Source organism: Mustela nigripes, chromosome 12 (genome assembly GCF_022355385.1).
Source record: "Mustela nigripes isolate SB6536 chromosome 12, MUSNIG.SB6536, whole genome shotgun sequence".
Taxonomy (NCBI): Eukaryota; Metazoa; Chordata; class Mammalia; order Carnivora; family Mustelidae; genus Mustela; species Mustela nigripes.
In genome coordinates this window covers 118164120-118179693 of record NC_081568.1, presented here as the reverse complement: position 1 = coordinate 118179693, position 15574 = coordinate 118164120, and the positions used below count along the sequence as shown (strand labels likewise).

The following is a 15574-nucleotide window of genomic DNA, read 5'->3' as shown; positions in this document are numbered from 1 at the left end:
TCCTGAACCATTCCCTGTTTTTTTCTCTACCAAATGTGATCATTGTTCTGAGGTTGATGTGAGCATTTGTGTGCATACTTTAATAGTTTCACTACATTTGTATACATCTATTATTCTCCATATATTTAAAATTTATATAAATGATATACTGTATGCATCCTTCTGAAACTTTCTTTTTTTACTCAACATTTTGAAATATGTAGCTATGGTTTATTGTTTTATCTTCTTTATAGTATCCCATTGTAAGAAAAAATAATCCACGGTTTATTACTGGACAGGTGGCCAATTTAGTTTCCTACTTTTTGTTTTCCAAACTGTATTTCTTTGAACACTCTTGTAATTGCCTCCTTATTCTGTGTGTGAGAGACATTCTCCAGGTATACATATATGTCTAGAAGAGGAATTACTGGGTCATGAGAGTTGCATATCCTCAATTTTATTAGCTGTTGTCGAAATGTTTTTCACTTTCAAAATTCAAGAATCATAGTGATTCTTGAATCTGAGAAGAATTTCTTTAGTTCTGGAATGTTCTTAGCCATTGTTTGTTCAAATATTACCTCTTTCTCATTTACTCTAATCACTGTTTCTGGAGTATCTGTGAAACATACCTTGGACCTTTTCATTTTATTCTTTTTTTTTTTTCATTTTTTATTTTTTTTAATAAACATATTTTTATCCCCATCATTTTATTCTTTATGTCTATTTACCTTCCTCATATTTTCCTTTTGCTTATCTCTTTTTGATACTTCCTGGGACATATACTCACACACTTAAGTTTTTCCCTTTAGTTCCTGGCACAGGGAAATTTTTTTCCTTCTATCCTTCCTTCATTCCTTCTTCCTTCCTCCCTCCCTCCCTCTTTTTTCCTTTTTTTGTTTTTTTGTAAACTCGGTCTTTTATTAGACTTTGGAGTTTGATTTTTTTATGGAATTTCTAGGGCTGTTTATATGGAATTTTTAGAGAGTTCCACATTAGCCCAGTCTGCCCTACTACTGGAACCAGACGTCCTTCTCTGGTATCTTTTACAAATTTTAATATAAGATGGTTACATTTCTTTCTGGAAGTAAGTGAAGTATTATTCTACCTTTTCATTTATTCAACATATATTTATTGAACATTGACATGTAAAATCACTAGGTTGGATACTAGGATTCATAGATGTCTCACTCTTGCCCTGAACGGACTGTGTGGATGATAGGCAGTGTTAGTAGAGTATAGCAAGTTCGTGATCAGTGTGTGCAAAGTGTACTATGGAAGCATCAACAAGGGGCATAGAATTCCACAGAATAGTCAGTGTTGGCTTTCTAGAAGATAATACTGGATCTTGAGAGAGGAGATATTAGCCAGGTGAAGAAGTAGGAGAATTATCCCTGGAAGTGAACAAGTAATTAAGATACTGAGGTCAGAGAGAGCATAACTTATCTAGGAAATGTAAGCAGTTCCATATGGCTAGAGTGAGACAAGTGGGAACAGTCTCAGATCAGAGATCCCAGGGTCCTTGAGGGTTAGGAAAGAGAAATAAGCTTCACTCAGATGATATGTATTAGGGTGGAGAATCAGAATCACTACTAAGAGGAATTACATTATAGTGAAGATAATGGCCCGGAGAGTCAAAGAACAACAGAGTAATTAAGAGATGTGGCAGAGGTCAATGGATTGGTCTGTGAATGGAACTTTCCAGAGTACCAGTGTAGCAGAGAGATAAGTGGCATAACCTGAGGGAGCTACACCAGCCCTGGTACATACAGTGCTTGGCTGTCTTCCCACAGTGACAGAGTTTCGCTCACCCAGAGTGGATTCCAGCATGAATTCCTTCAAGGATTGTCAGGCTGCCTTTGTCAAAGTGGAGCTTTCTGGTATGCAGAAGTAAAAAAAAAAAAGTGAAATCTGAAATTGCCAATGCAAGGGGAATATGCTTTGTAGATGCATGGAGGACATCACTTTATGTAGGAGGGTAAGCAGCGTACTTAACCTATGGGGAGGTATTAAAGATCCTGATCTTCATATGTCTGACTTGTCACTGATCTGAGAATAATTAATGATAGGAAGATACTTTTGTACATAGAGCACCTTAAATGGTTCTACCAAAACTCTGTTGGATATTATGTAGCTGGGGATGCCAGTCAGGCAGTTTACTCATTCAGGAACAGGTAATAGAGGAGCATTTTCATTAGGACACTACCTATGTCTAGGATAGTATGTCAGCCCTCTAAAGTGGTCTGAGATGAAGCATACAGTAATAATCTCCTCAAGATATTTAGAATATGAATGTTGTTACAGGAGCTCCTTGACCGTATGACCAGGCCTTTCTGATTATATACTCAGCCCTAGAGCAAGGCCTATTTATGTTAGCATATTCAAAGATATTGAGCCCGATATAAATTATCCAAAGACCCAACTGATACAAGCGACCTGAAGAGATCCGAGGACTTGTTGTAACATGAGCATAGTTGGAGTTCGTCTTCTCCAGCTTGATAAAAGAGACTTCCATTGCACCTGTCTTCACGGGTGCTGAGTTGGGTTGTTTCTCAAACCCTTCCAGTTTATGCAGCGCTGAGATTATAGCAAGTTATCTGCTATTTCTAAAAGGGTCTCAGGAATGGAAAACTCTGGTTAGATCATTTCTCGGTGGTTTTCAACAACCCCAGCATCAGTACTTACAGAATGGTGCATCTGCTTAGCCTTATGAGCTGTCTGGATGAGTAAAGCTTACAGCTGCTCTAGGCTGCAGTGACCTAGATAATCAGCCTGAATGCTGACTTCAGCCAAGACACGTCAGCTCCCAGACATAGTTGTTGACTTTGGCAGGGCAATGCAGGGCCACAGGAGCTCTTGCTATGATAGAATCTTCCTTATATATGTCACAATTCTCCTTATAATGGCATGGGAGATGACTATTTATCCTTGGTACAGGCACTGTGAAGTGGTGTAGGCCAGATATGGGCAGAAGTGAAGAAAACCCTCACCATCTACAGTGCCTATGACTTATGTGGATCCCAGTGCACTTGTGCTCCCTTTTTAGGAAGAAGATCAGGTATTTTTCCAAGTATAATTTCTTCCTCACCCCCAGCACTTCAATGTAGACTGGGATTTAAACTCAAACATCACATATTTTGTGTAAAGAAATATATATGTAAACCTCAAAAACATCAGGAGTTTCTACAGGTCCTAGATGGGCCTGCCATGAGGTTATCTTGGGTGGTATAATTCAAGAGCTGGGGAAAAAGGACAATTCCTAGAAAGTAGAATCCCTGGAATCTTGATGACATAACTTCTCCAGGTCAGCCAAGAGGTTGGGCCATTTGAACTTTTATAGGATCTTGTGAGTAAGAGCTTATTCAAGAACAATGTTCTGCAGGATAGTAATAGGCGTCTCTGCCTATATGAAGTCAAATAATTTTCTTTACTGTGGACTGCTAGGCGTCCTTCCTGGGTTCTTGAATACTGTGAGTGGTTCAAGCAAAGACAGAGTCATGTAACTTTTCCAAACCTACAGGAAATACTTTCTTCTGGGCCTATTAACCAGTCATTGCTCCTTGCAACACTTACTTGTGAATCACTGAGTTAAAGTTTCTCTATTATTTCCCCTAGTATCCTTTGAACAACATAACCTAAGTTGGGCCTTAAGGTTGATTCTTTAACCTTTAACCTTTAAGTCATCTGTAAGTGGATCTTTATTATTTTCTAAACTGCTTATAGTTTGCTTTTTTTGTGATTTATTTCAATTTTAACGAAAATAAGATAAGCACAGATACTTCTTTTATGAGATGAGGCAGTCAAAATTATATGACAGAGATGGAACTCAAAATTATGTCAAAGGAATTTTGTTAAAGATTGAAATGCTTTTACTATTGAGATACCCATATAGCTGAGATGTTATTATGAGCATATAACACATCCACATATCTTATATATACATACATATTAATATTAAAAATTCGGGGTGCTTGGGTGGTTCAGTGGATTAAAGCCTCTGCCTTCAGCTCGGGTCATGATTCCAGGGTCCTGAGATGGAGCCCCACATCGGGCTCTCTGCTCAGCAGGGAGCCTGCTTCCTCCTCTCTCTCTCTGCCTGCCTCTCTGCCTACTTGTGATCTCTGTCTGTCAAATAAATAAACAAAATCTTTAAAAAAAAATTCAAGAAAGGAGTATATGGCCATAATATTGATATCAAGATTCTTTTAACTTAAATATTCAAAAATTTAAAAAAAAATTCAAAAATTAATATAAGTTTAAATAAATTTTTATAATTGGTTGAGATAATCTAAATACAACTTTTGATTTACAAATTTCTCCTATTTATTTATTTATAATTTTTTAATTTTTTAATAAACATATAATGTATTATTAGCCCCAGGGGTACAGGTCTGTGAATCGCCAGGTTTACACACTTCACAGCACTCACCATAGCCCATACTCTCCCCAATGTCCGTAACCCCACCCCCCCTCCTAATTCCCCTCCCCCTGGCAACACTTGGTTGTGTTTTTTTTTTTAATCATATTTTGGGTTTTCTTGTTTTTTTGTTTTATCATATACTATTCCTGCTTGTAGCAAGCCAAAAATGAAACAGTGTGGTTTATAATATGAAAAACATGTATTGGAAGTAGGTCATGAAATTGAAAAATGGCTACTTGCCAGGAGCCACATAAATTTTGGAGGAAATGCATTTTCTATAGGAATGATTTGTTACAGGAATAGCAAATATTTATTAAAAGCATTAAAATGGTGAAAAGGTGACCTTAGGCAATATCAGATTCATCATTCAGAAGTGTAACATATATCAGATATATAGTTTATTTTGAAACTTTGAAAAATAATCAGTTTTAATTACCTCAGGTGAAGGGCAAAATGTGAGAAAAAAAGATGCGGTGAAATAGAAACAGAGTAATTTCTCATGCATGCAGGCGCCACTTTTATTTTTACTGTATATGGCCTACCAGTTATTGGATATGGACTTCCCACTGTACATCCATATTTTCACAAACTCATTCCTAGGAGGCATTTTATTGGGAGTATATCTGCTTTCTTTCCTAACATTTGCTCTCTACTTATCTGTTTGTCTCCTTGTAGCCTAACAGTGGATACTATCAGTTTGATTCTTCTAGCAAGAGGGAAAGAGCAGCAACTGCTTTCGTTCCTGGAAACTCTTTCCAGAGCCAGGAACTCTGGGAAATTTTCCAGACCAGCTTATGGAGAGAGTGGGCTAAAAGTGCCCGTCCCTATTCCCCTATCTAGGAATCAGTAGGGCCTGAAAGACAGGAAATAAGAAGGAATGCCTCCCTGCCCTACTCCTGCCCTCCACCCCTCCCCGCCCTGCACTGCTCACCACAACTCCATCTCTTCGCTGATCGGCTAGATAGTATTCTTGGCTTTAGCATTCCATTAATCGCTTAAGAGAAAAGAAGGTCAATGGTGATGGGCGCTTTGTTCTTCATTCAGCAGTGGCAGCAGTAAGCAAAAACTGAATATACTGCAACAGGCACTGAAAACCCAGTGCCATACAAACGTTTGTTCAATAAAATGTTATGAGGCATTCTTCAGAAGCACATTTTAAGAGGCTGTAATACGCCATTGAGTGGATATTGCTTAATTTACCTAACCATTCTGCTATCAATTGTTTCCATTTTTCAGGGTCATAAGTAACTTTACACATACATACTGTTCTTTCTAGTTTGTGTGCATTTTTACTGTGCATTTACATGATTTTATTAGCTGCAGCCTGTACCTTCAGGAGTTATTGAAGCCATTGAGTGTCTTGGCACATACTTCAGAGGAGCATGGCTAACTGCCACTTCACTGCTGAATGGGAAGGGAATGTTTTTTCCAATGCCCTCCTTTCAGATCCTTCTCAAGGCAACAGAGGTGACCTAGAAGAGAGAATGATTCTCCTAAACTAAACATATTGTTGTTTGAGGCAGAGACACCTATTACCAGAAACTAAAAACCTCTGAGAGACAAATTCATTTTTGGTGTAAACCTCTGTTGCAAAGAAGCATGCTGGATGTGAGTGCAGAGCATTTCCTGAAGCTTAATGTTCACCTAAGGTTAATGCTGGCCTTCAGCAGTCTCATGATTAACATTTCCAGGATATTAATCTGCAAGAAATGCTTTGTATTTCGATTACTGTTTGCTTAATGAAGAAGTGAAAAATTTAGTAAAGGATGATTACATGAATTTGAACAAAGACAAGACTGTTTTTCTAATATGCACAGTGGCACCCCCTAGTGAGCACACTTGTTAAATGTAAAAAAGTTAAAGTAATTTAGATTTTGGAAATGCAAGTTTTTTTATTGATCTTTTATAAGTTTTAATAGATCTGTCATAGCAAAAGAAAGTACCTTTTTGTAAAAATAAATAAATAAATAAATAAATAAATAAATAAACCAATATGTTTTCAGAATGTGAAAAAAAACCAAGATAGACCCAGCAGATAACTTTCTTTAGAAAGAAATATTTAAATTCTCATTTTACAGTAATATTTTAAAATTTAACATTGTAACACTGAAAACTTTTATTGTAATTAGAAAACTCTTTTTTGTTTTCGCAGGTCAGAAGGGGTTCTTTGTTTGAAATCATTTCTTTTCCGGCAAAGACTGCTTTAACTAGCATAATATGTGCTTCATATGCAGCACTAATTTATCTGGTAAGTTAAGAAAATTATTAGAATCTAGGTATAAATGTACTTATTTCATGTAATGTTAAAGATATAGATACATAGTAAATTCATAAACCAAGGTACTGTTCTCTTGTACACAAAATAATTTTACATTAGAAATTTACTTTTCTAAAATAATTACTCTTCTGAGATAAACTCATTCCATTTCTGAGGCAAGTCAATCCATCAAAACCAAATTTACTTGAATAAAATTATTTTTATAAAGTTTATTATTATTTGGTCAAAACATTTTGGTTTTATTTTCACAGCTATAGTGGTTTTGTTTAATCCATTGTGCCATGGTTGGCTAAAGTTCAGTATTCTGTCATTTAAGTCTATGATATTGGGGAACACAAATATTAGTGTACTTTGAATTACAAGTTCTGTAATTCAAAAGTGTTCATTACAAAGTGTGACAGAAAGAGTGCCTGTGTGGCTCAGATGGTTAAGCATCCAACTCTTGATTTCATCTCAGGGTTTTGAAATCGAGCCCCACATAAAGGCTCTGCACCGAGTATGGAGCCTGCTTGGGATTCTCTCACTCTCCCTTTACTCTTCCACCACCTTTCACAAATGTACTTTCTATCTCTCTCAAAATTAAATTAAAATACAATAAAAACAAAGTGTGATAAAAATATAAAGGATTTTATACATTATAAGGCGTTATTTTCTTTTACTCCATTGCTATTTATACTTACCTCTCAATTTTTTTTTCAAAAAAGTATAATGCAGAGAGAAAAGTACACAGCTTGATGAATTATCACAAAATCTATCTATCACACACATCAAGAAACAAAATGTAACCTTCATTCTAGAAACCTCTTTCTCACTTCCTTCACAGTCATGAACCTCTTCTACAAAGGATAACCCCTATTTTGACTTCAAATACCATAGACAGTTTAAATTGTATATATATTAAATAATATACTATATATTCTTTTGTATTTGTCTTTTTTTGCTCAGTTGCCATTAATGAGATTCATTCATTGCCTACATCAATAGTTTGTTGGTTTTCATTGCTGTGTAGAGTTTCATTGATTGAATACATAAATAATTAAATATATATCCTATATATATGTTACTATCCACACTACGGTTGAAATTTTTTATTATTTACAGTTTTGGCAACTGTGAATATGCTTTCTATGAATATTCTCATACATATGTTTTAGTAATATTTCTGAACCATAGAATATGTAGGTATTCATCTCTAGTAGATACTGCCCAGTAGCTGCTAATGTCTGTCTTTTCCATTCTTGTGAGTATGTAGTATTATCACATTGTGCTTGAATTTACATTTCCTTGATTATTAATCAGACAGAGTTCCTTTTACACATTAAGCAGACATTGGGATCTTTTGTGAATTACTATTAAAGTCTCTTCTGCTTTTCTGTTCTATCTTTTTTATTATTGATTTCTACTTTTGAAATATACTCTAGGCATAAACCCTCTTTTGGTTATTTCTTTTATTTTGTGACTTTCTTTTGCCCTTTTAGCAGTATCTTTAAACCAGACTTTTTTAGTTTTAATGTTGTCCAATGCATTAATCTTTTCTTTATGTTAGGTGCTTTTTAGATCTTAATTAGGGCAGCTTGACCTATATCCAAGGTCATGAAATCGTTCCCTCTGATATATTGTAGGAGGTTTATTATTTTAACTTTCACTTTTAGATTTATAATTCACCTGGAATTGCTATGAGGTAAGGAACAAATTTTTCCTCCATGGGTATTCCATTGATCTAACTCAATTTGCTAGGGAGAAAAAAATACTTTCCCTATTGCCCCAGTACATTTATTTTGTCATAAATCAAGTGTGTTTTTATGTGTAGGTCTGTTTATTGACCCTCTGTTCTATTCAATTAATCTATTTTTCTATGTTTACACCGATTCAACATTGTATTATTTACAAGAGCTTTATAAGTCTTGATAACTGGTATAATAAGTCCACCCTTCAATCCAGGAGCATGGTATATCCCTCTATTTATTTAGGTCCTCATTATTTTTTCTTAATAATTCTTACAGCTTTTTTGTTACTTGGTCTTACACACTTTTGTTAATTTTTTAAAATCATATTGAGATACACAATAATAAAGATTCTTTTTCTCATTATTTATAGATTGGTTGTGGTCCCAATTAAAATATAAGCAGGTGTGTAAGTTGACTAATTTATTTTAAGATTTACAGGGAAGTGAAAAAGGTCAAGAATAGCTAAGACATCCTTGAAAAAAAAGTAAAGGAACTTACCTTTATAAACATAGCAATAGTTTTTTAAAAGAGCCAAACTTATATTTTGCAAGTGTTTAAAATTTTTGAGACGTGTTCAATATCTTAAATGTGAATCTCATACAAGAATGACATCCAACTGATCTTGGATGCAAAATGCTGCAATAAATAAATAAATAAATAAATAAATAAATAAATGGGTGGGATGAAATAGCTGTGGTGAAACTAAAACAAATAAGACTAAAACCAAAATTAAACTCTAATTTCTTGAAGGCGTTTGAAATTATCATCCCACATGACTTGTCATTCTATAAACTTTCTAAGTAGGTATTAGAAACAGTTTTTTGGTGACCTGATAATTGGTCATGTATGCACCCAGGGTCTAGGAGAGGTCAGGGCTGGAATTGTGATTTTGAAAGCAAATAATTATATGTTGGAAGTTAAAGTCCTGTGAGTGGAACCATTGTGGAAAGAGTGAAAAGTCTGGAAGTGAGAAGAGTGGAAAATCAATGGGAATGTAAAAAACAGGGCAGCTAAGCTAAGCTAAAAAGGTAAGCTAAAAAGAAATCCATGAAGGAGACAAAAAAGCAAAAATCAGAAAAGTAGGAAGAGAATCAGGAGACAAAATATCAAGGAAATAGAGACTCAGGAAGTTATGAGCAGTTAAATGTCAATTACCAGGAGAAAAAAACAAGTAAAATAAAAGATTTGAAAAGTGTTCATTAGATCTAGTAGTAAAGATGTTGGAGTCAACCATCTTGTAACTATCTCAGTGGTGTGATAGAATAAGGAAGACAGAAATATGCAGGTTTCAGTGAAGAGGAGATGATAATATCAAAGCCATGAATACAGACCCTGGTTTGATCAAGAAAAGCAAGCATATATAGCAGTCAAAGAGAGAAACAGCGTTCCAGGGACTTTTACTTTAAGATGGGAGATACTTGAACACATTAGAAGTTTCAGGGCAAGAAGCAACCAAGAAGGAGAGGCTGAAAAGGCAGGGAATAATTGTTAGAGAAGAGGTAGGGTATAGATTACAAATAAACACAGAGATACTGACTTCAGTCAAGACCCGTTTTTTTCTGTGACTGGGGTAGAAGTGGTTAGATTGGACACAGATAAAATTTTGTAGGTGAGGGAAGAAGAAATATATCAAATAGGACAGGGCTTCCTGATCTGTTTATGCGGGGAGGGGAAGGGAGAGAGAGAGAGAGAGCATGTACAGGAGGAGGCAAGCAGGGGGAGGGGCGGAGAGAGAGAATCGTAAGCCGGTTCCATGTCCTACATAGATCCTGCCACAGGGAACTCGATCTCATGACCCCGAGATCATGATCTAAGCCAAAATCAAGAGTCAGATGCTTAGTGGACTGAGCTACCCATGTGCTCCCCTAATCTTTTTTCACAACATGGCATACATAAAAAATGACCCTACTGGGGGATAAACGGATGAAGCTGTTTGTAGCAGGAAGTGATGGACCTCAAGGTTTATCGCTCTAGGTTGGGATACACTTGGATGCAAGTAACAAAAAATAGCTGGCAGTGCCTTAACTGATGAAGACATTTAAGTATCTCAGTTAATCAGAAGTCTAGAGTTAGGTGGTTCCCAGGTTTTCACAGTGGGTCTACAATGTCATCTAAATCCAGGACCTTCCCACCTTCCTCCTATGCTATCTTGTTTATTGTTTTGGTCCTTAGGTTTGCTGCCTCATGCTCAGGCATCCTATCTATATCAGAGTTCAAAGCAGGGGAGAGGGGATAGTTATTGAGGCAAAAGACAAAAGAATCTTTCTTTTCATATAGGAGAAAAACTTTTAAAAATCCCTCCTGACCTCCTCCCCGGCAGATATATTTTATTTTGTTGGCTAAAACAGTGTCACGTGACCATGTACTAACTGTAGGGAAGTGAAGGAAAGCATCTGGTATTCCCTCATTCTATAGTGTAGTGCAGGCCAAGAAAAAGAGGAGGTAGATCAGGAAGAAACTGAGGCCCTCAATCCTTTCTCTATTACCTTCTTTAGGAAAACCTTCTAAGAGTTTAAAGCCTATTATGTGAGCTTTAGGCATTGCTTTGGTAAGATAAGCTAGTTTAGGTCTTCTTATATTTTATGGATTGTATTATTCTTGTTGCTTGCCTTAAATAGCATCATCATCATCTTCATCATTACAGTTCTTAGTGATTCCCTATTTTCAGTTATATTTCTGTGTGTCTTGTTTTGACACTCAAAGTATTGAATGGCATTTTTTGAGGGAAATTGGATCATGTGCCTGCTTAGAAATCATTGATCCACTAGCTTACTAAATTCTACCTAATGTGTTTACGCCCCTTCAATTGTACACATAGGTATAAGCAAAGTGTAGGGGGAGAAAGTAAAAACTAGATGCCTACTTTGAGATATTAACACATTGGGGGACAAATTGAATATCCCAGAAAGTGTTTCATTTAATTCAGGAGAAGAAAGGAGTCTCATTTAATTAAATCAGAGAGTAAAGATATAAAGCATTTAATGAATTGGGTGGAAAAGAGCAAAGCATGTATTTATTGAAGCATATTATGCTTTAATTTTCTTTCTAGATAGTGTTGTAATATATTTAGAACAAGGAATCAACCTCCTGATGTTTATCATATGCCAGGAAAAGAAGTGCTTCTTTATTAGAATAAGTAGATTAATGACTTTATGTTACACATTTTATTGGACTTATTATTGGAAGTTCAGTCGCTTAAAAAGAAACTACTTTTCAAAAAAAAAATTTTTTTATTATTAGACAGTCTGTGTTAATGCTGTGTTGGAGAAGGTAAAGAAAATTTTCCAAGAAGAAGAATCCATAAGGCAAAAGAGAGAAGAGAATGAAAATCTTAGAAAAGCCTTTTCTGAGCCTGTGCTTTCTGAGCCTACATTTCCTGAAGGTGAAATCAAAGCAAAACCTTACAGGTCATTACCGGAGAAACCAGACAATATTGCAGATCGCCCCAAACTTCCTGCTAATAAGTTGAATAATAAGATCCAGGTTTTACATTCTGTGTTTGACCAGTCAGCTGAAATGAATGAATGAGCAAATTGGAACATAAGTATTACTGAGTGGAGCTTGAGAGTTATTATCTAATCACATTTCATCTCACAAAACCAGGAAACTAGTTTTCATATATTGACTGCTCTGCTTTAAAATGCCACTCTCAGGTATTTATATGATAGAGAAAATAAAGTGAATCTTGATGTAAAAGTATGACTATGATATTTTTTAATGAACAAGAAAGTGTACCCTTTGGAGGGTTAGACTTTATGCTATCATTTATAACATGGACATATTTATAATACATTTATGTTTTTATTAAAACCTATTTCAAGTACATTTCCATTATAGTTGGCCCTTGAACATGGGTTTGAATAGTACAGATCCACTTATACACAGATCTTTTTTGATAAATGAATTATAGTACTGGAAGTGTATATTCGCTTGCTTATGATTTTACAAAGAACATTCAAAATATGTGTTAATCAACTGTGTATATAATCAAGTCAGGCTTCCAGTCAACAGTAGACTATTAATAGTTAAGTTTTGGGGGAGCCCCAAGTTATATGTGGATTTCCAACTGTGTGTGGGGTTGGCATCCCACCCCCAGGCAATGTTCAAGGGTCAACTGTATTCATCTTGGGGGAAAGTACCCTCCATATCAAAATGCTACATATCTTTTTCAGAGATCATAAAAGGATATTTATTTTCTATCAACAGGCTGCATAGTTTGAATCTGCCTATTATCGATCCTTTTTTAAACTCATCTGTAAAGTTATGAAGGACTTATAATTCACAGACATAATACATTTTAAAACAAAATATTATTTACAAGTCTTATAAGAGAGTTCTGTAAGTGAGGGTGGGATACGACATGACATTTTTTATTTCCAGATCTGAAGGAACACAGAAATCAAGAAATCATTCAGAACCAGAAATCAAGTCCATATTCCTCATTGTTGCCACCAGGTCCTGAGAGAAAATGCTTCTGTAACTGGCCAGCAAATGAGGGCCATTGTTTTGCCCGCAGAAGGCAGGCAAGAAACTTTGGTTTCTTCCACATGTCTTAAATTCTGGACACGTGTTAAGGCTTGACTGGTCATTGGAGTGTTAGCACCTGAGATAATGGCTATGATTTACCCATCGAGTGATGGTACATTTCCTGTGCTAGGTAAATAGCTACTGCCAGAAAAGTATTTATAAAAATCAAAGCTTGGGTCTTCAGTAGTCTGAGAAATGAGTAACAAGTGTTACCACTTCATGTTACCCATATTCCAGAAAAGGAAATGTAATAATGTGTAGCAAAGGTCTCGTAAGCAGACCCTTAATGATAGGTACTTAATCCATTTATTATTTATACAATAACCAAGGAAAAGAGTCCAGGTGGTCCCCCTAGAATGTTCAGTATTAGGTTTGGGGCTTTAATTAAAACCTAGGCCATTAAGAAGATTACTGTGCTTAGAGACAAAGTTCCAATTTTGACAGTTTTTTGCACTCTGAATTCATAATGTGATCATCTGGTTCTGATTCTACTTCTTATTTTCTACTATTTGCTGCCAAATTTTAGATGGTAAGCACCCAGAGTGTTACAGTACGGTGTGGGCGCCAGGCAACCAGAATAGTGCTGTTTGTAAATAACAGGCTTGTGAAAGCAGGGTGGGCCGACTTCGCATCCACCCTGCCTGTGAACTCAGCAGGAAGGACTGAGGAACACCACCCTCTATCTCTTCTCTGTAACAGTTACACAAAACACTCAGTTCTACATACATCACAACATTCTCAAAAACAAAGCAAAACAAAAACAAACCTTTGCTTGAAAATTTCACATAGGACATTCAAAGCACATTGGCTCACTGTATAAGAGACTTTACATCTCTCATGGCTGGGCAGCAGCTGTGTGTGTCTTCCTTACTTGTGAGAGTGTTTGCTTTGGCCTGAGAGAAACTGAGCCAAGATTTATTTGGTTTCGATGTGCAGTACAGGAAGATTAAGGAGTGCACTTGTGGTGAGCACCAGGTGTTCTATGGAAATATTGAATAAGTGTCTTATTTTTAAATGAAACGTAAATTGATCCCATTTTGGAGGCAGTGTTTTAAGTGTCAAAAATCTGCTATATATTTGGAAATCCTGAATAATTGAGATTGAAGCATCTCAGTGTATTTAAATTTTACCTATAAAAAGTAAGAATAACAACCAAATGGGGCAGAGGTGGAGAGTGTGTCGAGGTATCAGTGAAACAAGAATACGAGAATAGAAGAATGGAAGAATACTGATAATTGTTGAAGTGGGTGATGAGAGTTTATTAGGCTACTCTGTTTAGTTTGTATATATTAAAACTTTTGCATGATAAAGTCTGCTACATCAAAATAGGGATTACCCCCATATTTCTTATTAAATTTAATTTTCTACCTTTTCTTCATTGTGGTTATTGCAAATATTTCCACCCTTCTTAAAATGCACATTCCAAACCTATAGCCTTCATGTTCCAGTCAATCCAGAGGACTGGATGAAATGCATTTTATATATCCTGATAAACCTTACATCACAGTAAATATGTATAATTTTGATCTGTTCAGCTTTATATGATTTTTAAAGATAAGTAATAAATGTGCCTATGTTGGAAAAATTAATACTCTTTGGTATTGAAGTATGATTATTCTAATATATTCAAAACATACACAACATTTTTCATTGCCATATAGTTTTATCAGAAAGAACTCCGAATAACTTTGAAGTTTCCAGTGGCATAAAAATCAGAGTCACACTTAAAAGGTTCATTAGAAAGAGTCACATAAATATTCCCATTGTCCACTGTCACTGTATGAATCCTTTGCTTTACTCCTTTGGAGCACCACTTGGGTTTTGCTGATGGATCTCTAGGGTTTATAGACTGATATAGTCCTTCTCCTGTTGCCAAAGTAATTTTGTATTTATGCCAGGGGCAAACTATACATGGTCGTCCATCAAAATCCTGGGGAAGAAAATAAATGATTTAATAGTCTGACATTTGCAACATTCACAATAAATCTCAGGCTCAGAACAGTTTCTGTTACAGAAAAACCAGGTTAAAGAATAGGCCAGCTTCTCTTTTTTCCTTCCATTTACAAATTATTCGGCATAAGGTAGAACCTAATCTTAGCAGTCATCAAGTTCCTCTGCATTTGATTAGAAACGCAGCCTGTTAGAACTCTATCAGGAAATGAGCTTGGGCAACTGTACCATGTGATTTAAGCTATGATGTTATCTATTAGACGTTAATGTCATTTCCTTGACAGAAATGGGGCAAGGGCATCAAGTGTTTCTAAAGGAACTCTTCACTAGCTGCTGGAAGAATGGTAAGTTTCAAATATAAAGAGTTACTAAAGGCATGAGTGTATATGTTAACTGAAGAGCAATTTGTAATCCAAAGTAGTCAATTCCCAACTTTTTAACGGCCTTAAATTGGTGGTTCTTAAATTTTAAAGAGCATGGGAATCACCTGGATCTTGTTTAAATGCAGATCTTGCTTAAATTCAGTAGTCCTAAGGTAGGGCACAAGATTATGTATTTCCAGGAAGCTCCCTGACATCGATGTTGCTGGTCTGTGGACCACACTTTAAGTACAAAGTCTTAGATTATGTATTTCCAGGAAGCTCCCTGACATCGATGTTGCTGGTCTGTGGACCACACTTTAAGTACAAAGTCTTA

At 35.8% G+C, this 15574-nt stretch overlaps 2 protein-coding genes across 3 annotated transcripts in view; one reads left to right on the top strand and one right to left on the bottom strand.

Annotated features, from left to right (window-relative positions):
* SPATA9 (spermatogenesis associated 9) overlaps positions 1-12004 on the top strand; it is a 38638-nt gene extending 26634 nt beyond the window's left edge. For both annotated transcript variants that reach the window (XM_059418259.1, XM_059418260.1), the window contains 2 exons: positions 6549-6644; positions 11642-12004. In XM_059418259.1, coding sequence (XP_059274242.1) covers positions 6549-6644; positions 11642-11929 — 384 coding nt within the window. In that variant the 3' untranslated portion in view covers positions 11930-12004. The remainder of the gene's footprint in view (positions 1-6548; positions 6645-11641) is intronic.
* Positions 12005-12092: 88 nt separating this feature from the next.
* RFESD (Rieske Fe-S domain containing) overlaps positions 12093-15574 on the bottom strand; it is a 13418-nt gene continuing 9936 nt past the window's right edge. The window contains exon 4 of the mRNA XM_059418258.1: positions 12093-14858. Within this exon, the coding sequence (XP_059274241.1) occupies positions 14595-14858 (264 nt within the window). The 3' untranslated portion in view covers positions 12093-14594. The remainder of the gene's footprint in view (positions 14859-15574) is intronic.